The sequence below is a fragment of the Poecilia formosa genome, unplaced genomic scaffold (assembly GCF_000485575.1).
Source record: "Poecilia formosa unplaced genomic scaffold, Poecilia_formosa-5.1.2 Scaffold148, whole genome shotgun sequence".
NCBI classification, from domain to species: Eukaryota; Metazoa; Chordata; class Actinopteri; order Cyprinodontiformes; family Poeciliidae; genus Poecilia; species Poecilia formosa.
The window spans coordinates 773187-801142 of record NW_006800087.1 but is presented as its reverse complement, the minus strand read 5'-3'; the positions used below and the strand labels follow the sequence as shown (position 1 = coordinate 801142).

The 27956-nt window shown below is 37.8% G+C and overlaps 2 protein-coding genes across 6 annotated transcripts in view; both read right to left on the bottom strand.

Annotated features, from left to right (window-relative positions):
• Position 1: 1 nt before the first annotated feature.
• On the bottom strand, positions 2–22127 carry LOC103145904 (tricarboxylate transport protein, mitochondrial). The gene is made up of 8 exons (XM_007563559.2): positions 21751–22127; positions 9644–9751; positions 8445–8544; positions 3814–3821; positions 3508–3612; positions 2485–2600; positions 2290–2363; positions 2–684 (listed from the first exon to the last, which is right to left on the bottom strand). Exons 1-8 carry the CDS (start codon positions 21860–21862, stop codon positions 570–572), a joined length of 738 nt encoding a protein of 245 aa, XP_007563621.1. The 5' UTR covers positions 21863–22127; the 3' UTR covers positions 2–569.
• A 1486-nt stretch (positions 22128–23613) lies between these two features.
• The window catches only part of LOC103145870 (clathrin heavy chain 1-like), a 24195-nt gene continuing 19852 nt past the window's right edge, over positions 23614–27956 (bottom strand). For all 5 annotated transcript variants that reach the window (XM_016677154.1, XM_016677156.1, XM_016677155.1 and 2 more), the window contains 2 exons: positions 26110–26185; positions 23614–24952 (listed from right to left, as the gene is read on the bottom strand). In XM_016677154.1, the coding sequence (XP_016532640.1) occupies positions 24795–24952; positions 26110–26185 (234 nt within the window). In that variant the 3' untranslated portion in view covers positions 23614–24794. The remainder of the gene's footprint in view (positions 24953–26109; positions 26186–27956) is intronic.

Sequence of the window (27956 nt, the reverse complement as noted above, 5' to 3'; positions counted from 1 at the left end):
AAACCTTCATTTGATTTTTGGCACAGATTTAATATATATTATATTATGCAGAGATACTTTTAAAAACATATATTATGCTACACTGTATAAAAATAACTGTCATACTCTAAATGTAAAATAAGTGTAAACACCTAAATTATTGTCGTAAACATCATTAAAATAGATTTGGACGGACAGATTGTGTTTGGATTATGATGAAAATGAAGCAAATGCATTAAAAAAGCTCTTAAAAATAAATCTTAATGCCAAAAACAGCTTTTTCACAGTGATTTAACTAATTTTGTAATCTTTCTAAACTATAAAAGACCCTTTTTTCTTTACTTTGTGAGGAAGGAGTCTCGGTGTGAAGTATAAGAGCTCTGCTTCACCTCCAGCAGTTCAGATGTAAGCATCCATTCTGGCTTTTCTTTACTTCGGAGCCTCTGATTATCTGCAAATGACTTGGTGGTCAGCACATAACACAGATCTATGTCCAGCCATTCACCCCAATCTGTTCACAGCTGGTTTTATGATACAGAGGGGATCTGGAAAACCTAGATCTGTGCCAGCATTCCTGCACAACCAGCGGCTCAGTCTGTCTTCCAGACAGTGTTCAGGACCTTCACAACCTCCTCATAGATGATGAAAACAATGGCTACATCCAGACACACACGGCCGAGCCGGGGAACGGTCCCTTTGTAAAAGCTATGGGCAGAAAAAGGCAGAAAGAAGCAAAATTACGCTTTTTATCCATTCACATTTATCTTCATTTCTATGGTTTTGTTGGTGCTAATCTAGAATATTATGAAAACACACATTTCACTTTACATCAGAGGTTAATGTACACTTGAAATAAGATAAAACTAGCTTAAAGGTAACTTTTCAGCAAGATTTAGACGCTTGTTTTAAGTCATATTTATTTTAAGAATTCCTAGTTCCAATGACAGACTTTTTCCACTTATGACAAGAAATTTTTTCCATGTAATAAGTGAAATAATCTGCCAGTGGAACTAGTACTTTTCTATTAATATTAAATAATTGTTGATCTAAAACAAGCTCTTAGATTTTACTGAACAGTTGCTTCTAAGTTTGTTTAAAGTGAGCTAAGATATTCGCACTAGAAACTGGACAAAACATACTCTGTGATATTTTGTGTTTTTGCTGTGTAGGTAATTGTAAAATAAAGCCAGTAGTTGTTTTTATGCTGTTGTAGAAGCAGAACCTACAAACCAAATGAGGTAAAAAACCAAAACTGCTAACCAGAACCCAGCCAGGGTCACCGTGAGGTCAACCCGGGCACATGAACAGGGGCCCTTTGCACAAAGGAGCCCTTTGTGTTAACGGCGTCTTTGTGATGGTAGAAAGAATATAAAATGGAAGCTCAGAATATTTGTCCAATCAGGTTAAAAGAGGAGCTGTTTCAGAATAATTATATTTGACGTTGACCTATTACTGGCTAACGAAATGTTAACCAGTGATTAAAATTGTGAACTAGATTTGATAATATTTAAGACAAGTGAACAGAAGAAAGTGAATTTTTTCACTGACTTAGGATCTTTTTATTTTTGTCGCTGTTTAAGATACGAACACATTTCTACTATAATGAGCCTCAGATATCTTTTTCCATATTCCACAGTGACTGTGGTGAAATGAAAGCACTGGGTCTTCCTCCCATTATGACAGGCTGCAGCTCCTATTGTATTAAACTTTAACTTGCCTGTAACAGGAGCTCCACTAACACATTTTCAACTCTTTTTTAATAATTTACTACTGAATAAATTTAGATTTTCTTCAAAAATAAAATAAAATCAGTGAGAGAACATGCTCCAAGAAGACAAATGATTTGGAAGATTGTCATTTTCCTCACGCAAATAAGGCAGAGGTGCTTTAAAGGAGAGGAGTCACAGCAGAGGAGTCACATTATGACAGGTCAGAGTTGGATTAAGAGCTAATAAACAATAAACAGCTCTAAACGACAGAATTATTAGTGTGGTGTTGCTTTGTTTTTAAATTATTTTGCACAATTTCTTTGTGACATGTACATTTATTAGATTTATCTGTAGACTGTGCAAACCTTGGGATGATTGTGTCATCAGAGCTGCAAGTTGAAATGTGCCTTTGATTGGCTAAAATCTAAGAACTCATCCTAGTGAAGTAAACTCCACTGGATGGTCAGATAAATATGGCTTTGATATAAACTTATGATAAATCCACATGTAATGGTTTGCCATGGTTTAGAGAGTTTGAGTGCCAAAAGCTAAAAGTAAACATAATAATCGTCATAAAACCAACAGATGACCGATTACTCACGCTGCCAGGCCTTCATGTTTGAGGATCTTCAAAGCGCAGTCCAGTGTGCTTTTATATTTATGAGCTTCCAGACCCTTCAAAGACGACAGCAGGATTACATCTAATAAGCACGATTTGTAACAGTTTTCCAAATTTAAACTGCAGCGGAAGCAAAAAGCAAAGATCCTCTCCCAGTGTGTTGCAGCCACTGTGTACCTGCATCCTTGTCTTGATGACGTCTAAGGGCGTGTTTCCAAATACACTGGCTGCCCCTGCTATTGCCCCGAATGCTCCAGTAATGATGGGATTAATAGTTTTGTTTTGGTCATCACCTAGTGGCAGAAAAAGTGAGGTATCATTCAGTGGACACTTGTCTAATATCCAGACAATATACTGGTAAAAGATTCTGAGCTGTGATGTTTATGTAGTACTTAAACTTTAAATTAACATAAACACATTTGAGGAATTTAATGTATCCATACCGAACTACATTTTCCATTTTTTGTCACATTAAAACCACAAATGTCAATGTATTTATGTATAATTTTATGTGATGTGAAAGGAAAATGATACAAAGATTACAAATCCTTTCAAATCAAAAATCTTAAAAGTGTGGTGTGCATTTATGTTCTGCCACCAAATAAAGACTTAGCGATATTCACTGTAATTATAGCAAAAAATGTTTGTTTTTTTTTCTATAATCACAGCTTCTGTTTTGCACCTCTAGAAACAAATCCGAGATGTTCAAACTCTGTCAGGTTTAATGAAGACCATCTGTGAACACCAATTCTCAAAATCTTCAACTGGATTCAGATTTGAATTTCTAGCAGTTAAAAATGAATTGATCTAAACTGGTGGAGTTCAGTCAGTCCTCAAAGGCCAGCATCCTGCAGGTTTTAGAGATTTCCTCGGTTAGTATTTGGATATTATTTTGCAATAATAATATCCACAACCTTATAGTTGGCCTACCTGCTGCATTCCTTGGTCTTCATGATGCTGTTTGCTTACTAAAGTTTTATCTTCACAAATTAGAGTGAAGGTGGCTAAACCTTTGAAAACTATTTATAATTGTATCTCCACTTCAGAATAATGTACTTTTTGTGTTGGTTTCACATTAAATAAAACACATTGAAGACGTTTAAGGGCGTTAATACTTTTGCAAGGATCTGAATTCCTCCTGCAGGTGTTACCTTTACAAATTAAATTAAACAAACACAAACAGTGTTTGTGCACACTGACCTTTGTACCAGTTCTTCAAAGACGTCATTACAAAGAAGCGAATAGCCTGGTTGGAGCCTTGTTTGAGGACCGTCGCAGTCAAACCCTGATATGTCCCTCTCAGTCCTGTTCAGACAGAAAGACAGAGGTCAACATCTATATTTCCTTGTACATATTTACAAGGAAATATAGATATTTACAAGGAAAACAACTACACTGAATTACTCTTTTTATCTTATATTGGATTATATTGTGTATATTTCCAAGCTGTTACAAGCTGTGGGGATCAGAGAGAAAGAGATGAGATGAAACATTTTAAATCTTCACTGTTGCGCCTAAATCAGGATGAGCAAAGAGAAATTATCAAGATGAAGATGGTCTGGGTGTCATAAAATAGCGAGGAAGGATTTATATGGTTGAGCACTGCACAATATCATCTGGTTACATCATTTCAGGTTAATCTCTGCTACTCTTACTATGATACGTGCTGAAGGACATATCATGCTTTTTGGACACAGTGCTCACCATAAATCTAGGTCTAAGGCTAGCAATACATCAGAAATCTGATTTGGCTGTCTAGTTTTAAATAATAATGTTACAGATGCATATAAATATTACAAAAATATAAACAAAAATAAGTAATCCTTATCATTTTTGTCAGACTAGGTGTTGAATTTAGTCCTGCTTCATGCACTGCAGCTTACAGGAGATCTGAAGGTTTTCAAATTAAAAGCTTGTGGCCAGTCTGACTTTTCAATAGTTGAATAAAACAAAAGAAAACAGAAAACACCGACACATTTTTCATCTAGCTAGACGTAAACTGTCTGTGTGCTTCACCAAGAGATTCTCCATATTTATGTGTAAAACATTCAGTGGCCTCAGAACTGCGTCTGCTCTTTGGCCTGTGGCCCATCGATTTAATTAAAGTTTTCCTATTGTACTTTTATGACCACTTTCAATACTGGCTTTCTTCCAGTATTCCTGCAGATGTCGCCATGGTTACGCCTGTTTGTCTCCCATGCTGACCGGGTGGGACACTTTGGGCATCACTGCACACCAGGAGCTAAACTGGCCCAACACTTGATTCCAACTCATATTTCCAGAGATGACGATATGCTGAAAGGGCAAAACGTGTTGAAGGGTTTTGCTTTATTGTGCTGGCTGCTGTGTCTTCATTAAAGACACAGCAGACGCCCCAATAAACCACAGCAGTTCTGCAAACACCGAGCGACCAGCAGCAGCTGCCACTGAGGCCATTCCAGACAGAAAGGTGCGGTTCCAGCATCCATGCAATCAGTGAACGTCGTGCCAGCGAGTCCGTTACGAGAAAGGTTATTTATAGATGGAAATTGAATTGTGGTGACAGCAGGACGCTGCCTGGTAGGCTTCCTGAAAGGGGAGTGGCAGGCCGGGCCTTAATAAATGCAATGTTTTCCTCTGTCTGCTTGGACCGTTCACCTGCCATCGTCTTTGCTCCAGCAAAATGAATTTCTCTTTGCTGGGCTCATGTAAGCCCAATTTTATTCTCCATCTGCCTTTCTGCTGCAGTAGTTTTCTCCGCTCATTATGGCTCCACATCTGTTCGTCACGGATTCAGACGGCTTTAAGAGGCAGGTTTTCTACCGTCAGAACTTCTCTCTTTATGCACACTAATGAATAAATATAAACAGCTTCTTAGCATTGAAATAAATTGACCACATGTCCACTAAAAGCTTGCTGTGACTCCACAGGGTGGCAGAGGCCTTATTAACTACCTCTGTGAATCAAACGTTGTTCATTAAAGGCTGCCAGAGAGAAATATGTCGGTGTCAGCCCTGCTCTTCTGCCAATTTACTCTGCTCAGCCGTTTAACATGTGGACTACACTTTATGGTTAAAATATGACACATCTTTTGGCCGACACCCGCAGTCAGAGATGAGTCAGCCCACAGCAGAGACAGACAGAGCTGCCCAATCTTCATTAAAGGGTCTTCCAACAAGGTCAGTTCTTGTGTGAGAAGAGAAGGTGAAGGATGAAAACAGTGCAGTTGAGGGAAGGAGCCACGAATGAAAGTAGAGTATCGATACGAACGGGGGGTTAATAGGAGGGAAAAGCAAGTGGCTCGATTGGACATCCATCTTGAACCTCCCTGGCAATCTTCCATGATGATACCGAGCTAATCAGCTAATGGGATGGAGGAGGAGAGCTGGGGAGGCAAAGGGAAGCGAAACAGAGGAGGATAAGAGAATAAGATAAAAATAGAAAGTCCGATCAAGTTGTGGTTAAAGGAAAACTGCCAATGTTGCATCAAATGCTTTGCCTGCACTGTAAAACATTTGAGCCGCTTTTAGTTGTGTCGACCATCTTCTACTCTTCGAGTGAAATAAGTGTAGTGAGTTTTAGATTTTTAACCTAAGCTTTTTATTAACTTTGTCAAACCTCCAAGAGCTGAATAAACCAGAGGTTTTAGGTTAGCACTTAAAAAAACTGAAAGAAGAAAAAGACAGGAGTCTTTAGCTGGGAAATGCAGCTAAGCATTTCCCAGAATGCTTAGCTGCATGGTTTTGTATCTTGACATTAATTTGGCTCTTATGTTATTAGAGCAAAAGTTCATTTTCATGTCCTGTTCAAATTAAATATCTTTGAGCTGAATTCATTGTGATGTTTCATAAAATTCATGAGCAGATCCGAAATTTTGTTCGTGCAATTTGAAACAAGAATTAAAATTATTCTAAAGTAAAATAAGTAGTTATTTTTGCTTGATATTGTGAGTAAAATAATATAGAAATGTTTGCTCTTTAATGAGGTGAGGGCAGTTTTTTTTTTTGCTTTTTTTCAATTGTTTTTTTGTTTTAATTTGCGGCTTTGGGTTAAACTTCCCACTTCAGGCTTATTGAATTTAAACCCCATTTTTTGGCCATTTTGCTTTTTTTTTTTAATTCACTTTCTTGAGTTTTATTTTTTGGTTTAAACCCAAACCAATTTTTTTTTTGCTTTAATTTGCTTTTTCAGGGCGGCTTGGGGCTTTTCTTTTCCAGTTTAACCCCCTTTCAATTTTTTTCCGTTTGTTTTTCCCTTTGAGTTTCACTTGTCTTCATTTCATTTTTGGTCTAAATTGGTCTGAAGTAAGGGAGTACTTCCAGAACGGTGAAGATGAATGTCATGTTTTGAACTCTGTGTTATATTGCAAACTGCAGCAGCACAAATTAAATACATAACGATCATCTGAATCATGAGCCAACGGAAAAGATGCACAGTACTTTTTAAAAGTTGCTGCATGCACTCTATGAAATTAGTCAGGTTGTCTGTCGACTGAAATACTCCCTGAAGAAATGTTGGGGGACACATTTAGATGCACATTTGGTTGAATAAATCTGCACATTTGGTGCTGTACCACTTTTATGTCTATGTACTTATTCACATAACTATATAGAGCAATGTAATCTGAATACTGTATTTCATATATATATCCTTTATATTACATTATTACAATTTTAAAAATGTATATCAAATAGTTTTTACTGTTTATTTCCTCTTTGATCTGATTATATTTGTCATCCACAAAAAGTTTTAATTAGTAAGTAAATCAAAACTAATAAGAGCTTAGTTTTGGTTGTTTTTGTCATGCTATACTTACATTTCCTACTTTCTTGCGCAAGTCCTACATCTAATTTTATAAAAATGCAATAAATGGAATAGTTTACTGTATAAAAATAAAAACAGCTCAATTGCAGCTATTTATTATTATTATTATTAAAATTAGTTACCTTTTTTTACATTATGTGGCCCCTCTCCTGTATCTGCTTGGATTAGAGGGTGAAACTGAAACTGGATGGACGATGGACGGAAAACAATGAACATCCAACTTGATTTGTTTTCCAAGACAAAATATTCCTTCAAGTTCACAAAAACACAACCCCAGCTCCCTCTGGAAATGATGCTGAAAGCTGACAGACACATGTGAATATACACACACCCAAACGCACACACACCCTCCCTGCTAATACACACAAACACAAACACACAAACACACCAAAGTCTCCGTCTCTGGAGCCCCATTGAGACCCTGTCTGAGTTTGAATGGCATCTTTGCTTCGCCTGACTGGGCCTGTCTCTCTATCATACAGACTCGCTCTACCCTCCAGCACACACACACACACACACACACAAACACAAACACGCACACACAAACACACACACGGACACACGCACACCTATGCACCTTCGCACACACTCTCTAACAGTGAAAGAATGAGAGGAACCGAGTGAAAAAATGAAACAAAAAGGCAACAACAAAAGCAGCCGGCTTTGGTTTGTGACATGTGCGTGTGTGTGTGTGTGTGTGTGTGTGTGTGTGTGTGTGTGTGTACGTCACTGCTTGCACAAGAGGTACAGCGTGCACATTTGTCTGTAGATAAATGTCAGTGGTGGGAAAAAAATAACATAATTACTGTATGCTGAGCGCTAGTGTGGCATTTGTGCCAAGCCTTGTGGGTAATGGGCTGGAATAATTGGACTGTGTGAGTGAGAAGTTTCAGCTGGGAAACAATCACAGCTTAACTGGTTTTGTTTTAATCAGCATATGTTCACCTTGTGAATTTAAACTTAGGGTTTTATATATAATTATGGAATTATAAATGCAAATTTTAAAACACCTGAGGGGATTTCATTTAAATAATGATAAACACGTAAAGATACATAGAGATTACAAGTCCATAAAGTTAGAAGTGAAGGTTCAAGGTTTTGTTCTTTTGTGTCCAATTAGCAAAAGAAAAGGATATTTTATTCAATGTATAAAAAAACTATACAGAGAAACCAGATTTACACACCAAATACAGTCATTTCTGATTTTACTGACCTAAGAATTGTATGAAAAATAACTTTAAAACAACATACATTCTCTAGTTTGTAAAGCAAACTCAAGTTAATTAAGCATTAGCTTTCTCAATACATTTGTTATTCTTCATTGTTTCACTCACCTGACTGCAGATTTGGGTATGGATCCATACAGCAGTGAGCTGAGTCCTCTGTAAAGTCCTTTAACACCGTGACTCTGCACCGTCTGCTTCACACAATCACCTGGAAAGAGACAGACGTTCAGTAAATTAAGAAATTAAAGCAGCTTCCTACTTATCGTTCTTATTCATAGGAACCAGCTTGAGCTGTAGCACAGAAAGCTTCTGCAGGAAGCTAGTAAAGCTGCTTACAATTTAGTTTTATAAAATCCATGGGAAGGCATCACTCATTTGAGAATGAATGAGATAAGATATTTGGGATCAGTTAAGTTGGACTGATTTATGGATCCATGCTGAGTAAATTTGGAGAATTTAGTGAGTCTACAAGTTTGAAGCAAAGTAATGTAAAGATAAAATCAAACCTTCTTTTTCAGTGCTGCTATACTGACAATGAACGAAGACAAAAAATGTCTAAAAAGAAATTTCTCATGTAATTTTATTGACTTTACAGCAGGAGTCTTCAAATTGAGTGTTGGACCAGAGACGCATTGAAGAGCCATGCTTTTCTTTCTCCAAAATCTCATCAGATTTGTTAACGTGTTTCATGGTCTCTCAGCTCCAAGCTTAAAATACAGATCAATTTGCCATTAGACATCAGTTCTGCTGCAAATCTGATTTCCAAAACTGAGGGAGCAAATTTTTATGACCTGTATTTTAATTTTGCCTCCTGGCATCCAAGGAGCCATTTTTATGGTCAGATTGCTCGTTGCCAGGTAGCAACATTTGTGCTGGATAATTATTGTTCTCAGCTGTTTTCACTATTGATTTTGCTGATTATGTTTCTTTAAAATTGTCAATTAAAAACAACCACATTAAAGTCAGCGTTAGCACAAATTATTTTTATCCAATGAAACCAAAAGTTTTCCCTTCGACACCAGTCCAGAAATCTATGTGGTTTCACAAAACCAACAAGCAAGAAAAGCAACAGCTGTCTGGAGCGCTAATTAGCGTCGTCTCCAATCCTCAGAGTCCCAGCAGACATCAGCAGATCCTGGCCGTGTTTGTGTGCGACGCGAGGCACCGATAACGAGTGTGTGTGTGAGCACTGGGCTCTTCCACATAAACAAGCCCGATGACGGCTCTCCAGAAAAGGTGATGCATCTGAAGATGATGGGTAATTAGATAATAAGCGCCAGAGAAAGGAAGTAAGACGGGGTGGATACCTATTCCTCTGTATTTCGGTGGGTTGGCCTTCTCATCCAGCTGTAGCTGCGTTTTCACGTACTCTGTGGGGAAAGTGATGCAGATCTCTATGCCACCGGCGATTCCACCTGGGAATAAAGAGAGTCAGAGTAAAAACTGCACCAAGCACAAAATACAGACAATTAGCCCAAAACTGAAAACAAAAGTGTTGCCGTTTCCTGCGTAAGCTCATCATAATAAGCAATTAAATTACTTGTACGATAAATTAAAATGATCTCAATCGTTTCCATTCTGATGATTCCATTTTTTTGAAAACCAATTTTGTTTACAAGGACATCATAATCCATTTTAATCATGGTTTTAGTTGCAAGTGGTTTTTATTTCAGTTTTATTTATTGTTCTTTGTTGTTATGTTTTATTTTGTTTATTTTAAAATATATTCTGGTTTTAGTATAACTTGTTAAAATAAAGTTTATTGGTCTTTAAGAGGGTAAACTTGCACTATTATGCCATCAGTAACTTTTTATAACAATTTTTTTTTTCTAAATCATCTTAAAAAATAACTTAACCATTATTTTGTGAAGGTAACAATACATTACTTAAAATGGTCTGAAGGAAAACATTATTTTCTTTTATCACAGTAATTACTGGGCCAATTTATCGGCTAGCAAAAATTTGTGATTGTGCCTTTAAAAAGAAAATATCATCCGTTTAACTTTTTCACATTTTGCTACCTGACAACCAGTTGAAAGTATTGCAGCAGGATGGATTGACCAACACAAGCTGGTGCGTAGTTGTGAATGAATACTTTTCTGTCTGGATCTTTTTCCTGGTGTGTTGGATGCTACCTTAACCAAGCATTACTCAGCTCCCTCTATGAATTACGTCATGGATCATTACAGTGACGCCACAAATAGCTTTTAGTACATAAACATTAAAAGCTCCGCTGCAGAGGGAGAAAGAGTAATGAGGTTGCCGAGGATAAATCATCTGCTCCTGCAGTGGCTCAACTGGACCAAAAGAATAAGAAGGAAAGTCATATGAGGACCATAAGTCTGGCTGGAAAAATAGGAAATAAAATAAATGTGTGTAGCAGCAGCGAGGTTCAGTCAGAAACCAGCCACAGCAGAGATGAGTCACAAAGGAAGGAGGGACGGAGAGACAAGGTTGGTATTAATTAAATTATCCACTCAGCCAGTGGGGAGGGTCTCCATTACCCAGGCCAAGACCCTCCATTAAGTCAATGACACAGGAACAAAAATGCACACTGAGAGAGAAACACACACTTATTGTCTCCTTGAACGTCATGCACTACAACTGTACTGTTAGACGTTTTAAAGCCGTTAAAAAGATAATATTTTGACTATTTAAATCAACTAATGTGTAAACCTGATCAGTCCGGAGTTTGCTACGTCATGACTGCATTGATATCTTATAATGTGAGTTTATATTTAACTCCAAGCTAAGCACTCAACCTGTGTCTCACAGTCTTTTATTGCTTTATTTAAATTCTGGACATATACCGTAATGCGTCAGGCTGCATGATTGATAGAATAAAGAGTCGGAATAAATTTAGGACCAATCAGAGCTCAGACTACTGTGTGTTATGAATGAAAATCTAAAATCACTACAATATTACAACGACAGAATAGTTTCTCAAGCTCACAAATCACTTTTAATTCGTCTCGACTTTGAATGCAGCAGAAAATGAATGAATTACAAGATTTTTCACACTTATGCATCAAAGCATATATTGCTAACCTTTAATTTTTTTAAACTTAACTCTAGAAGTGGAAACAACAGCTGAGTTGTTGTTGGTTCACGACCTGCTGCTCCTGATCTCAGACCTTTTGACTTGTGTATCTCTACTACTGACACAGAAAACCCTGATTACTCTGACAGATCGTTTTTTGTGACGTCTCCTCGTCCCAACCGTGTCCTCCGACACAGCAACTACTCTCCATCTTTCCTGTTTGTTATCTTCTCCGGCTGAAAAGTGCGGCAGCGACAGAAAAAATGAGTGGACCAACTCCGAGGCGGCAACACACACAAACACATGATCAATCCTCATCAGATGTGCAGCATCTGTAATGCAGCTTGTCCGTCTTCCAGTTCATTTTGCAGCCTGCATTCAGCACAGATTCACACACACACACACGCACACGTATCTACACACACGTTTACAGGTGACAGCCTAAATGAGTCCAGTGTATCTGCCAAACGTAGGTTACACAAGGAAAAATGGCCATTAATCTTTATCTGCAGACTCGCTTCCCTCTCCTAATAAATTCTCTATTCTCTTTCCTTCAGCAGCATCTTCCCTCACCTCTCCTCTTCCTCAGGTTTCCCAACATAATGCCTTGAAAATCAATACATCAACACAAACCTTTGACACTTGCTATTACAGAAGAAAGAAATTGCAACTCCAAAGTGGAGAAATCCAGAGGTGGTGGAAAATATTACAGCACCTCAGACAAATCTGCTTTAACAGACACTTTTAAAGCTGAAATATCCACAGACTGAGTGGATTTTACATCAATCTGACACACACTGTTGGAGCTGCTGGGCTGTATGGAGGTAATGCTGTCACTCTCTGACCAGACAGACAAAATTAACAACTTAATCAACAACCCTACCCTTCACATCTGGGCCTGGGCTCATGCTACAGACACACGCTGCCAAACATATGTGAAAAACTACATGAAATGTTTGAATGCATGAGCACAGAGCGTCTAATTTTAAAATCAGATCCATTAATTCTCTTGTTGTTTTTTAAAGCAATAAAAACTGTTAGTGGTGAGAATTTATCAGTGGGGAATGAAACGTGCCATCATTAAAAAAAATTAAAGTTAAAAACAGAAAAAAGAAAAATCCTATTAAAGCAGCTTTAGTTTTGCTTATACCAACATTCTCCAGGTACAAAAAAATCCATCTGTGACATTTTTTACTTAACTGGACAAGTGATTAGTCCGGTTCAATAATTTACCAATAGCCTAGGAAAAGTTTTAAAGTAACTCCAATAAATAAGGCAAGACGTGAAACTAATTTATACACTACAGAATGAAAACAACCATCATGTTTCACAGGATTAGAAATTTAATAATCCATAACAAATAACAGTAACTGAGCACAGAAAACAATGTTCAGAACCACAATTAATTTTAAACATGATGTAATTTAGAGTCTGAAAAATAATCCAAAGTTAAATCAACTTGCAATATGTGTCATGTTTTATATTTTTATAGATATTTACCAAGTACTTATCTCCCAATAGAAACCAGGAGGGCCTGTTGTCTCTCACAGAAATATTGAGACAATATTGAAACATTCATATTATAACATGGTTTTAATAACAAATTTTTGATAATTATTGACTCGGAAAATAGTATATTTAATTAAATTGAGATAAGGGGAATGATTTAAAAAGTTTTCACTTCTTCCTATTCCTTTACAAACAAAACAGTAGTGGCAAATAAATTATTTTGATCTTGGTTAGGCATGTTTTCTCCACCTTACTGACAGTTTTTATTATTATTGTTTTTAAAAAATCTGTTTGAGAATAAAGAAATTAAATTAGCTAAACGGACATGAAGCAGTTGGTTGAAGGGAAGAATCATTTGATGGTACAAAAATGGAGGTTCAAATTAGCAAACTTCTGCTATTTCATTTTAAATCACCATTCAAAAATAATCTCAACAGAAACATAAACAAATATATGACAAGTTAGAAGCCAGTTCTTTTCAGAACAGAGAGTAGCAAAGCAAAGTTGAGCCAACATGTATGCAGCTGACAGGGAGGATCGGCCCTGAAATCCTGCCCTCCCTGATGCTGAATATCACTAATGAGCCTCGGACACATCTGTCCCGCTATCAGCTTTCATCGGGATGTAGTGACAACTGAGCATCGAACAGAAGTCAAGCTCCAAATCCTTCAATATTCATTTTTGTGTGCAGCATGACAGAAAAGGGCTTTACTTTGCAAAACTCACATGAAAAAGAAAAGACTAAAAACTGGTCTGTTTGAAGGTTTGCAGATATGCGAGGCGTCACTTTTGCAGCAGAATTGAATATTAATCCTGATCATCTTTTATCTCATACAAATCTCCAAAGGGAGGAACACGGCAGAGGAGGTCGGAGGGAAACTTGTTGTTACATCCACATCTCCAGTCCAAAGGAGCTGAGAGTGAAGCCAAAGGAATGATGCACTTCAAACATCAGGTCTCCTGTTAGCAGAACGAGAACGGCTCTGTTTGCCTTCTGCAAAGATGAAAAGAATTATTCATCTTACGCCTGGCCTTTCAGGCTTTCTCTGTCCTGAACAACACTCTCTAATTCAGCTGCTGACGCCTAATTACAGGCGGGATGTTGATTAATTTTACATGGAAACTGCTTAAACTGCTTACAGCCCTGCAGCATGGAGGAAACGGGATGATTTACAAGAGGAGGACAGATAAAGCTCCAGTTGTTTGTCTGTGCAACTAGAGATAATGCTGCAAGGCTTTAAACTGGATGAAGCGCTGTTGTTTTACATGAACGGTATTTATGCACCTTGGTCAGTCAGTGGTAACTCAGACTGTTCTGGTTGCACACAGATTTTCTGGTTGCACACAGATTTTCTAGTCATGAGTTTGTAAAAACCACTAAAAAAAACTGGCATCAAAGCTTCATCTATGAGCCGCTGTGTATTATTTTTGCTACTTTTAATTTCTTATTTTGTTGCTGAATGTGGTGATCACTATATTTTGTATTTTGATGATTAAAGGTTTGCCAAATTACTCCAAAACACTCTCGATGAAAAAAAAACAAACACAATTTTTATTATTACTTTCAAACCATTTTAAAAGTACTGCTTTCTGAACATTTTGTTGTTCCACAAAGCAACATTTGTGTTAAAACAAAGTATAATAGGAATATTTACCTTTTTTCTGCAGAGGGGATTTTTGGATGAAGTTAATTGTGCTGGTCTGCTCTCTTCTACTATTTCTTTTTTGGCACTTCTGCATCAAAGGCGATGTCTGATTACAAAGATTATTCATCTTGATTGAAATTTTTGTCATCAGTATTTACTGAAGCATATAAATAATGATAGGATAATTTTCCTGTAAAGAAGGTTAAAAACAAAGCTTTTACTTCGCTATTCTAACCTCAGTGTTCATGAGACATGAGACTGACCACACGTCTGATTGTGATTAGATTGTCTCATTCTCCCAATGAAATGAAAAATAAAAACATTTGTACAGGCTTCTATCAAATCTCCATTACGACAAAGAGCCAGTTTGTCTGAGCACTAAAGCACCACACTCATCAATTTGATTAAATTACCCAAACTATGTCTAACCCACTCCAACAGCAAGAAAATGATCTATGTGGCATTTTTCTACAGAGACAGGTTTGCCCCACAGGACTGTGAGCTGCAGACGACAAAGAAAATAGGATTTGTCACCTTTAAAAGATTGTTGATGGAAACCATTTTTCAAATCTAAAGTATTATTTTCTTAACAGGGGAAGGTAATAACTTGAAATTGAATTCCCTTCTGTGATTATTTAGGTTTCAGGGTAAAACAAATATTTATATATTTGCCATCAGTCATCAGGTTTCACAACGTGGTGAAGTGAGTTTCTAAAACTTTGCAGATTTATGTTACTTGTTGAAAAAACGATTGATAAATGCAGTTCTGTTCAGTCTAATTCTATGATTTGTGCTTTGAGCAACGTCCTGCTTTATTATGTATTTTACAATATATTTAGAATTCCTAATTGCTCTTTCTGAGCCTTTTAAAATTAGGTTTATTGCAGTTTGTTTTACATGTTTGACTGAGGTAGCCGACCTCTTGTTTCTGTCTCTTTCAGTTTCTTTATTATTTATTTTACTTTTTACTACTCCTAATTCCACTGACTGAACTTATTAAAGTTTAGCTGTTTTTACATGTTTGACCAAACTAGCTATTGGAGTGTCTAAGTGTTTTGTACCGTTATCAATTGATTTTGTAATTCACTACATTTATGTTTATGTTTAAAAAAAGAAAAAAAAAGTTTTTAAGTCAATTCAGGATTCTTTTTCTATATCGGATTGGTATCAGGCGACACTAAACCACAGATATCGATATCGGAGCATCACCAGATGAAAGTACGGAAAACTATTGATTATTGCTCGGTATGGTGGAAGAAAGTCATGCTGTGGGCCTGACACTGAAAAACTCAGTGGATGATTTTTAAACACCTTTTCCTTACATGAAATAAATAAATCTGCTCAGCTTATAAGCCGATTTTTCTGGATGTTTCAATCCAAAACCTAAGCAACTGCAGTAAAATATAAATTGATCTGAGGCTTTTGTCTCAACCAGGGGTCTCTTACTAAATGTGACCTGCACTGCATATCTGCAGGTGCATCAGACCAACATCTAGCTGACGGGCTGGAGGAGGTGAAGGGGGTTGGATGGGAGACGGCTCAGTGATTTATTAGCTCGCCTCCCGGTGCCGGTGCTCAACCAGCAGCAGGGACAGCGCAGGGGGAGTGGACTCTGTTTGAGCCGCCTGTGACGTGGGGAAACGGGTAATAAGCCAGAGTTTGACGAGCCCTCTGAGCCCGAGACGAGACAGCCACTCTGAAAACCCGACCGGCTGGCCTCAGGCTACCGAGACAGAGAGAGGAAGAGAGGGAGATCTGTGCGGGGGGAAAGTGTGACAAAAGCATCAAATATTCCAGTTTTGTTTTTTGTTTTTTTAAATTAAACGTCTACCTCTCTGTAGGTGAATCTTTCATGTGAAAAGCTACAACTAGAATCCCTCAGGCTTCTCCTGGACAAAAACTATCTTTTCCCTTCCCTCTGCTTCAGCCACCATCACTGGAAAGCAGAGCATCCGTCCTCCCAACCATTAACTGAGTGGCTTCTTTAATCCATTAAGGTCTGACCGTCTATCTCCACTTGCTTTGTCTTCTTAGAGCTGCAGGGAACGTACAAGTGGCTCGTTTTGTCTGCAGAGAAATGCTGCCAACAAATACACACACCAGGCATAGTGCAAACTAGATTCGATGGGAAAATACCTTTTTGTTCTGGTCGTATAAACTATCCGTCAGTTTTCCTGTGGATGATATCTCAACCCAGTGACACACTTTTACTCCCAAACAATTGATCTTTACAAAGAAACAGTTGCAGCGTTCCTACTGAAACAAAAAACTCAAGACCGCGACTTGTTATAATTAATTATTTCCCACAAGTTACTAAGTCGTGGTCACTATAATTTTTATTTTTTTCTCCCATGTCACCAGACGGACTACGTATGAAGACAAGCTGCTGCTGTGAAACTTGACAGGCAGGCCTGACCCGACCTTAGTGGAACAGGGATCAGCACCAGTCAGTCAGGCTGCGCAGGACTGATGGCGGAAAGCCTCTGCATGGCCAAGTTTGTCTTATTCAGCCTTAAACCTGACATTGAGGGACCATTCTGCTGCAAACAGCAGTTTTTAACATTAGAGCCCAAACATTTACTCATCTTTTAGGACAATCAGACAATCACAAAAATATGGAGGAAAGACAAAACATGTACAGAACCCTCCGTCAGTAATTTAGTAATTAATGCTCAACTTTGAAAGCTAAGAGTATCGAGAAACTGAATCCTATTGTCCTAAGCATGATTATGAAATTATATGCAGGCCAGTTTTCCTCAGTCATAATTAAAAACAGGAAAGACAAGAACACATGCCATTCAAGGAGCAGCTGTGTGTTCATCAAGAAACTGCTCGTCCAAACTTGCCCAGTCAGAGAAATAAATAAAAAGTGTGGAACAATTGGAGCTGTCAGACGAGGCTGGGTGACGTTGTGCTCTGAGCAGGACGGTAAAGTGGGTTGGGAGTCATCAGGTCTCCATGGCAACAAATTATTTTGAGGCATTGCTCACCCATAATTGAGAGAAACTGAATGTTTGAAGAATAAATCTCTCTCAAGAAGGTGTTTAGTTTCATAAAATAAACTAAACGCCACATATGAGTCATGAACACAATATTAATGTTGGTCTCAAATGATCTGCATGTTATCAACCCAATGCTAAAACTGGATTCCAGTTTTCAGTTGTTGAGCTTTTATGGTTTTTGAAGAAGCTCTTTTAAAAACTTAAAACACCTACAACTACTGGACTATCTCAGACTAAATCTTGATTTTTTTTTTAAAGGAGTTTTCAACTTTGGTAACTTTTTTTTCTTTACAACAATTTCAGAAAGCAGCAGCGTTTGGCATTTTGGACCACAGTTCCAGACCCACCTGAACTTAAAGCTCCCTAAAGTGGAATTGACTTTTTTGATTCCCTACGAAACTAGAATATTGATCAATTAAATCAATAAAATCATGCCAATCAGTGAGTGATGTGGAAATATAAAGCATCTGAATTCAATATAAATCTGTTTGCCATTTGACTTTTGTCATTTTAAAAGCTGACAAAGAAAGAAAAATATCTTTAAAATAAAGTCTAAACATATTTCCAAGTCATTTTCCTTTTGTTGTATTTGTCCAGAACTTATTACTTTTCAAAACTGCATGTGAATGCTGTATAGATCTCTGAGGAATGCATAGTTTATACAATGTTACATGTGGCTGGAAATGGCTACATGTTGCTTTGTACTGAAAACTGCATTATCATCGCTCAACGGCCTGCAGGAGACAAACTCACCCAACTGGATTATCCGGATTTTACATTCGTCCTGAAACATTGTTAGAAAATTATTACCCTGCTGATGGTTCTGTAAGTTCAGCAGGTTTTCTTTAGCAAGTTTGCAACAGTTTGAAAAACAGAAAATGAAAAGAAATAAATAATATCTAATTACCACCAATTTCTGCACACTGATGGTAAGCTGGCTGAAAAAAGGCTGATACTTAGAGGCACTAGCAGACAAGATGTTTTACTAAATTAATTTTGTTATTTTAGGCCCTCTAGTTGCAATAACCTTATATTGGCTCAAAGCCTTTTGTTTCTGGTTTAAATATTCTATATTTGTCTTAGTTCTATGCACGTGCAATGTTGTGATGATAATTATTTATTATGTTATTGTCTCAGAGGTAAAGTAAACTCGGAATGAGTGTAATAAGTCGCATTTGGAGCCAAGATGAGTTGTTTTTGTTTTCAATCAGAAGAAATTCATTCAGGAATATGAAAGATTGAGAAAGTGACATTTGGCAGAGCACAGAGTCGAAATCAGCAGAGCGCAGCCAACGTCAGCATGAAGCCTTGATGAAGAGGCATCTCAGAGAGGTTCTTCATCAGCTGGAGGAGCTGCTGCAGCCTGATCATCATCATCATCACACTTGGAGGTCGGCAGCAGGGGAGGAGCGCACAGGGCTCTGAACTGATTAATTACAGATACGACTTAAAAAATACAACCTGGGTGGCACTGAATGATAACAACTGATGTAATTAATTTATTTGATTAGCTGAAATTGCTTAGATTTTTTTTAAAATACCATTTGATTAAACCTTTGTCTTTAAAATCAGTTCTACTGACTTTTTGATAAATATTGTAGTTGCAACTATTTTGGCTACAATTTATGAGTTTTAAAGATTTATTCTGAAACTGTGAAAGCAAACAAACGACTGAAACAATAAATCCAACTGGTGTCGCAATAAGCAATTAGTTGCATGATAAACTGAGATGAGCTCGATAATTTTCATTCTGATTATTAATATTTTTTGAAGGGTAATTTTGTTTACAGAGACTTTATAATCTATTTTATTTATGGTTTTGGCTGTTGTGTGGTTTTTATTTCCATTTTATCTCATTTTTAGTTGCTATGCTGTATTTTCGATCATTAAAACATCCCAGATTCAAGTGTTGAATTTAAATTAGTGAAGAAAACTTATCGGACTTTAATTTTCACAATAAAGCTATTTTCAATATAATATTTGAAAATGATCTAAAAGCAATAATTTTGTCATTTATTGCAATAATTTCTGGGAAAATTTATTGTCCAGAAAAATAGGCCTAGATCCATCTATACAACAACAAAATATGTTAATGAGCTGCTTGATTTTTGCCAAAATTTGAATAAAAGTCCAACATGCTGAATGGAAAAAGACGTTTTGGGTGAATACAGTACACAGGAAACTTTTTATTAAAACTGAGAAATAACACCTGGCATTGATGTTAAAGGGTTCTTTGCTGATTCATAAAGTTAAGAAACAAAAATTCAACATCTGATGCGACCATGTCCTGTACATCGCTGCATCACTCTGCTGCCCTAATGGTGTTATGTAAACCTGCACAGGAGGAAGGATGAACAGAATCCCCTGCAGGTCGGACCGAACCGGGACAGGAAGGACGGACACAGGAAGAAAGCAGCTGAGCTGGTAGTTAAAAATAATTTTTCAAAGAGCAACATCTTCAATTTAGGCTGGAAAACAATTGTGAATTATTTTCTTTTCTTTTTTTTTATCAGCTTATATCTGGAAACGTTTCATCTGGCTTATGTACGTTTTCATCACACTAACCAGCAGTTGGTAACCAAAAATGTATTTGCCTCATAAATTGATGGTCTTGAATTTACTTATAAATGCTATTCAGACTGCAGGATCTTATTTGAGGCCTTTAGTGGTCACATAAAAAATGTAAAGCACTGCAAAGCAAAGGATGAATGTTGTCCCATTTATATTTACAAATAATCTGAAAATATGGATGCATTTGAATTCAGTCCCCTTTACTTTTATAGTGGTTGTACTGGAAACATCCAGTGCAACCAGTTGTTTTCAGATCTCACCTAGTTATTAATTACTTGTTTGTAATTGAATTTGAGTGTAAACCCAGCAGCTCTATGAAGGTCTCAGAGGTTTGTTGGAGGACATTAGTGAACAAGCAGCATCACGAAGCAACACAGCAGGAGGAAGTTGAAGAGAACGTAAAACCAGAATTAAGTTAATTATGAATATCCTTAGATTTGAACATCTAATGGATGCTCAAAGCAGGAAATGAACATCCATAAGTATGGCACAGTTGTGAAATTACCACATCGACCCACCTGAACCAGGAGTGTAAACTTATTTTCATTTTGGCCCACATCAAGTTCAAGAAAGGTCTTTAAATGTGGCAGAAAGTATTGGCAACCCCTTAAACTGTTAAAGAATATGAAATGTGTGTATATAATCTGGTATTGTACAGACAAAACTGATTTATTGATGAAATAGTATTAAAAAAACAACTATCATCTTGAAGGTGCCACTTCTAGAGAGGGCCACATGAAAATTTCTGGTGGGCCAGATTTGGCCCACATGCCTTCAGTTTGGCACATGCGAGTTAAACTGGCAGATGCTGTGGTCAGATTGTTTGATAATGTTTTGGCTCGTATGCAAAACGCCACACATGGTACATGAAACACAGTGTTGGCCGAATCATGATGTGGGAATGCTTTACTCCAAAGGGGGGCAAGAAAACAGAGCAAAGTGAACGAACGGAGCAATAATCTAATCCTGGATAAACATGTGGTAACAGCTGCATAGGACTTCAGACCTGGGTGGAGGTTCACCTGCAACCCTAAACATGCAGCCAGAGCTTTAGATCAAATGGTGTTAGAATGGTCCAGTCAAAGTCTAGACCCAAGTCTGAGAATCTGTTGTAAGACTTTATATTCAAACACCCTCCATCTAATCTGACTGCATGCTTTTTCAGCTGTTTCATGTAGCATGTATTCTGAGACATGCCTCCAAATATCTAACTGCAGTTAAAATGACAGAAACAATATAAAATATGCACTACTTTACGTTGATTTATTGCTTAAAATCCCAATTAGATTTCTTAAATTTTGTTGTTGAAACGTGTAAAATGTAAAAGTTAAAGTTTTTTTTAACTGTGTGAAGTCTTCATTTTCCCAAAAGGTTCTCACGAACAACACATAATAAATATTAGCGACTTCTCTTGGAAATATAACTTTCTGCTTTGTTTTTACGCCGCTTTTTTAAACCAAGTTAAATTACAGGATATTCACACTGAAACACCCAGTTGTTCAACAGAGCCGGGCTTAAATCAAAGTATCTAAAAACTGTGCTCTCCGTTTCTACGACTGTAACTTTTTTCTGTAAGCTGTAAAGCCTGTGGTCTTCAATTGAACCACCACCTTCTCCCCCCGTGCGGCAGGTCGCCGTGAACTCACCTGCCAGAATTGCTTTACCAGGATGAGTTAGTTTCGCTCTTCCAGCCGGAGCCGCTGCCGCCAGACACCGCGGTCTGCAAAAGGGGCTGAAAAATGCGCCTTTATCCTGCATGATTAGACAGTAAAATCTAAAATAAAAAATACTTGCAAATCTAAGGATGGAGGGCTTTTTTTAGACAAAGTAGATTTTTCTCCTCTTCTTTTTTTTTCTGTAAGTAAGGAAAAGCGCGCTGCCGCTGGTGCGCTCCCTGGCTGCAGGTGATCTGAGCTGCGCCCGGAGAATCCCGGATATCAGGAGTGACGGTGGGCGGATACAGTCAAGGAAGTTGGCACCGACTATTTCCAATATCTGTTGATTGTCACCATGGAAATATCCTCGCTAGAAGGTTGTGCGTAATCCCCACCGGAAGTAATGTTGGATAAATATTTAGTTTCGTGTTTTAATGAATTTCTCGGTGACATTCATGAACTTTAGAAGCAGGACAAGAGGATTTAGTGGCCGTTCTTCTGGAAGGGAGAAAACGCACACTTTCTTTTGAAATAAAAAAGAGGGTGGGGCTCAGCATATCCTCTCTCTGTTTATCACAAGAAGAAGGAAGAGGTGGAGGGCTCTGATCTTATTCATTTATTTAAGCATTTGCTTCTTTAATCAAACAGATTTATCTCATAACAGCTACAAACATCCAACCACGCCCTCTCCAGACAAAGAGGCTGGAGCTCTGGGAGACTCTCCATCAATCATGTCCTGGTTGCTCAGTTACCAAAATGTCAGTCTGGTCCAAATCTACGACGTAAAACCACACTGCCGCAACAATAACATCCCTCTTTTGAGATTTTAACTCATTTGTTAATAAAAAATAAAAAAAATCACATGAGGAACAAGAATAGACACCGCTTCAGCGTCAACTTCATTTTTCTTTCTGCCAAGTTAAAATTAATGTTAAAGAGAATTACAGATAAATCAGATTTAGTTGACGCACCAGAACGATATATTTCAAGTAAATGTCAACATGCCTCAAAGCTAAAACCCCAAAAAATAATCAGGAAGTGTCAGTACTGTAGAACCTATGAAAAACTTTTTATACAAAATAATGTTATTCCCTACACAATCTTGAAAGTTGTTCAGCAGACAATCATTGTCCAACTCAAAAAGGAAAGTAAGCCACAAAGATGCTCAGAGTGTTGTGTCCAGGCATATTTATGAAAAGTTAAGTGGAAGGAAAAAAAGCACAGCAGAAGAGGGACGAACAAGCAACAAATCCGTTTTGACAGGATTAGATTGTGAAGCAAGTCGCTCATACAGCTCCACAATGTGTGTAATTCAGAGATTGAGACAGACGAGGATTAGTGCCAATGAAAGAAAAATCTTTTTCTCCAAATTCTGACTTGAGTCTTCTGAGATTAAAAATCAGATTTCTGAAGAAAAAGTCAGAATCTGGAGAAAAAGTCACTTTTTTTGTTTCAGTGGCCCTAAACCTCTTCCGAACCCCAAGCTGCTTCAGGTCCAGTTTAAGTTTCCACTGTCCTGTACCAGGAAATTTTAGAGTACTTCATGCCTTCTTCTGCAAACAAGATAAACTTTATGGAGACGTTTAATGGCACCAACGTCTGGTTCAGGGATCCTGGTGTTACTGTGCTGATTCCCCATTAAACTCACCTGATTACTGAAACGGGAAACTGAGAGAAACACCAGACAACAACACAGACGAGCTAACAACGGTTAGCGACCTGGACCGATCACCTCCTTGTCCTGCTGCATGGATGCAGTAATTCATGCAAAAGTATAAACAACATACAGAATATAAAGATGTTGCTTTATATCTATAAATGAGCTGAGAAAAATGAAAACCACTTTGAGAAAACTTGTCTCAAGACTTTGCCATTTATTAAGCTGCTTTTTTTTGGCCATTTGTCTTTTTCTTACAAAAAAAATCTTTATACCTTTTTTAGGACTACAACACATTATAGACAATACATATGGCGCTTCATACTATTTTACTTCTGATCTGTAAGGAATTTCATTACATTTAAATTATACAGTTTTTTTATCTAACCGGCACCTCCTTGAGACTCGAAGCTTCACCACATCTTTTTTTTTTTTTTTTTTAATTTGGTGGGAAGGTTTTATTATACATCTTTGTTTTTGACACAAAATCTGTAATACTTGATATACTTGAGTGTAACATGACAGTTGTGCTCCTGGTTGCAGTATTATTATTTGGCAACACATGCACATATTTATGATTTTACCTCCTTTTTTTCATGGTTTTTGTCTCACCCAACCCGACGCTCCGGACTTCCACTTCCGGGGCTTTGAAAAGTCAACCGATGAGATCAGATCTACGGTGGGTGAAAGTTTCATTGTGTCCACAAAAGCTTCAAAGGCTCCACACACACACACTCATTCACAGACTGTAATTCTTATTCACAAGTGGTCAATAGTCTGTATACTGCAAATACTTGTACCTGCTGTGAAAGGACACAGAACAATTGCACAGCGACTGTCATTCAGAACAGAGCTTGACACGGATGTGAATTCAGATGTGAGACAAACAAGCCGCCTCCTTAGATTAAATAAGGCCGCAACAGTGCTTTCAAGAGGAAGGTGGAGAAGCAAACACATGCCTCCCACCTTCTGCTGCTTCTCAGAAAAGTCTCTTTTTCATCAGTGCGATAAAACACAGAACCAAAAGCTGCTCTATGGTTAAAGTCTACATGGAACAGCAAGAGGACGAAGTGGTTTGGTGCTCCTCCGGCTGCTGAGAAGCGACTTCATGCTGTTTAGATTAGTGATGCAAGTGGGAAGAAAATGGCTGGGAGGTCACCGGATTCCTCACAACGTCTCTGAGGCCACTCATCTAGACGGGGCGTGAAGAAACTTGAGACTGCAGTTTCAGTGAGCGCGGGCGGAGACTCTTCAGACTCTTCAGCCTCCGCCGAATCAGCTGGGGCTCGGAGCAGTGCGGTTCAGTTCAAGTGTGCGTGAGTTTGTCAGGTGAAGGGAAACCAGGAGAGACAGATGGAATAAGATGAGTTGGAGCCGTTTACATGTTGAAGCCGTAGGCTGGCTGGGCGGGGTAACCTGCGGCAGCGGGAGGAGCGGCGGCGGCGGCGGCAGCGGCGGCGGGGGGATAGCCGTAAGTTGGGTACGGTGGCTGAGCCGCCACAGGAGAGGCAGCAGCAGTCAGCATCAGCTGCTGGCCTGGCAACACAGAAAGAACTGCGGTTACTGAGGGACAAATAAAACTTAAAAAGTAGCACAGAAAGCTGGCTTTTCAAAATTCTGTCTGCAATGAAACAAAAGCCGCAATTTTCAATATATTTTTTATAAATCAAGCTCCTCCCTGAAGCTACTACTGCAACCTACAGAAAGGCGCCACTTCTCTTGAGAAACAACCAATCAGAGCCAGGAAGAGGGTCTTAGCGTTGTCAATCACACACATGTACACACTGCTAAATGTCCTAATAGCTGAGAAAAAAACACTTAGCGTTCAAGGAAAGCCCATTTATCACCGTCATTGGTGGCTTTGTTATCTGGAACTTGCTTTTGCGTAAAAGACATCGAGGGTGATGGTGTGAGCAGCATTGTTATGGTCACTGTTTCGCTGATGTTATCTTATTTTGCTAAATGATGCCATCTTGTGGTCATTTCTTGGTAAGTTGTATAAAAAGCAGGAGAAGTAGAAAAACTGAAAGCACAGTTTTATAAGCAGCTCCTCAGCCCTGCTTATGTCGCTTTCTTGCTTACTAAAGCAACATCTTTGAGTATTATAAGTTGAATTAATCACACATTAGCAGAGAAATTGTGTGTTTTTATGTTTATGTAGTAAACTCGGCCTGTTTCTAAGCTATCCAACACCACTAGTCTGGGTATAAAACTGGTGTATGCAGGGATTTTAACATTGTTATCGCAGCAATGATACCCATATGTATTCCTTTGTTTATCCTGTTACAGTTTCGCATAAAAATTTATGTCAGTAAATGTACACAAGCTTGATTGACAGCGCTACGATCTCCTCTAAGCTGTGAGTGACTGAGTGGTGTATTCCTGCAGTTAGCACTGGGAGGAGGTGGAGACTTTTTTCCCCCTTTTTTTTTTTCTTCTTAACTTTTTCCACCTTATTGCCGTTTTTACCAATTTTTTAAAAAAGATCATTATTTTTTTTATTTTTTCATGGTTGCTTTTTGCTTTTTTTTTGGTTTTTTGGTTTTCAACTGTTTTTTTTTTTTTTTTTCTTAAATTTGTCCAATTAATTAATACAAAATTCTAGTTTTACCTGAAGTAAAATTATAACATTTCTTTTATCTGTATATATTGAGTTGAATTTTAAGGTCACAGTCGATTCACTTTATACTTACCAAACACCATCGGCTGAGGCTCTTTCACGTCGTCCTCAGTTTTCCTCTGGCTTTCTGCCTCCTCTAGTTTGTCCACCTGGGGGCAGCAGAGAGCAGAGATATAAAAACAAAACATCCTCCACATCGTCTTAACAGCCTGTGATCATAACCTGAAGGTATCCTGCAGAAATCTTTCTATTCAAAGTTATGTATATGTGTAGTTTAAATGTTTTACTGTGCTGGATTACCTTGCAACAAAAAAATTTGTTGTTTAAAATAAGGATTTTTGCAGAGCACCTACATTGTTATGATCACAGAAATGCACAGACTTTATTTAAATGTCTTCTTTTTTCTCTCAGAGAACTTAAACTGCAAAAGCTTCAGCTGCAGAACAACAAATACCCTCATTTTCCTTCACGTCCACTGAATAAATATTAAAAATGAAGTTTCAATTGCGAGTTGTCGCAACCTCTTTTTAAAGATTACTCTACAAACACACTGTTACTGACAGTGTAGCCATGGTTACCGAGGAGAAGATGACATGCAGGACTCTAAGACATCTTCCAGTGTAAATGTTACAGGATAAAATAAAGGGTCAGCTCACCAAAGATGCATGTAAACAATACACATTTATTCAGGATTTATTTCTAGAAAAACTGATCAGTGAAATGCAAGGTGTTTATAAAGAACAATTTATCATGGAAAAGATTCAGATATGCGTCGTTAATTTCGTCACTAAAAACAGAAAGACGATTCTTAAGTATGTGTGAACTGGCCCTTTATAGGCAGGATTATAACGTACATCACAGTTACAGAAATATTATATTCTATATTGGGAGCCTCTATACATGCCTAAATGCAGGTGGCACATTTCCAGCTAGCCTCAGTACCATAAAATGCAGAGCTTTAACATGCATCTCATTCATAGCTGTGAGTAAACATTCCTCTGAAATCAACTAAAACTGAGGCTACAAATCAGAAGCTCATGTTTGTCAGGCAGGAATCCAGTTTTTATAACCTGAGCTGCTCAGAGTTATTTGGAGAAATTGTGCTAACTGCACTACAGCTAGATATGAAACAGTGGTGCACTGCAATCAGAAAGAATTTTACAAGAACTAAAGAAAGAAAGGGCTTTTTAAAAAATAACTGAAAAGGTTAAAATCCACATGAAAGGCATTTAAAAACCTAACTGATAGTGAAAGTGCAAACCCTTTATTTTTAAATTAATCTTTTCTGGGGATAAAAAAGGACCTCTCAAGGAACAGAAGAAAGGAGGCTCACTCTTCATTTGTTTGCAGCCTGTAGTTAAAATCTTTCCCTGCAGGTAGAAACATGGGGCTGCATCTAATAAGCTTTAGAGTCGTGCTTTTTTTTTTTTTCTAACATCCCCTTTGCATCATAACTCTGCAATAAACATGCAAACATGAACCCCCCACTGACATTTAAGGTCTCAGATCAGAGAGTTTGGAATATTAAGCAGCCGTCTTCGCTTTGTATCACATCACGACGTCACAGTCGCTGCCCAACCCTGGACTATGTTTGATATTTGGTAGAGGTTTGGGTTTGTAAATACATCCAGAGGTGGATGAGGTGAGGAGTATTGATGGGATGACTTCAGCCAACCACTCTGTAACCTTACAGCATGAAACGTAAAAAACATGTGAAGATCAGAAGAAAAACGGATGATTTGAGATTAACATCAGTTCAGAAAACTAATATTTAGGCCTAGTCCACACATAGCCGGTTATCTGGAAAAATAAATACATTTTTATGCCTTTTTGCGTTAACCCTCACAAAACTGCTTTTAAAATCACTAAAAAAAACTGATGAATAAGACATTTTTAAAAAAGTCTGTATTTTTGTATGAA

What these genes read in the sequence shown, in the direction of transcription:
- LOC103145904 (XM_007563559.2), bottom strand. Translation starts at nt 21,862, where the DNA reads ATGCAGGATAAAGGCGCATTTTTCAGCCCCTTTTGCAGACCGCGGTGT. An exon ending in TTTGAAGAACTGGTACAAAG is followed by an intron (nt 2,601 to 3,507) that starts GTCAGTGTGCAC and finishes TTCTGCCACTAG; the next exon opens with GTGATGACCAAAACAAAACT. An exon ending in AAACATGAAGGCCTGGCAGC is followed by an intron (nt 685 to 2,289) that starts GTGAGTAATCGG and finishes TTCTGCCCATAG; the next exon opens with CTTTTACAAAGGGACCGTTC.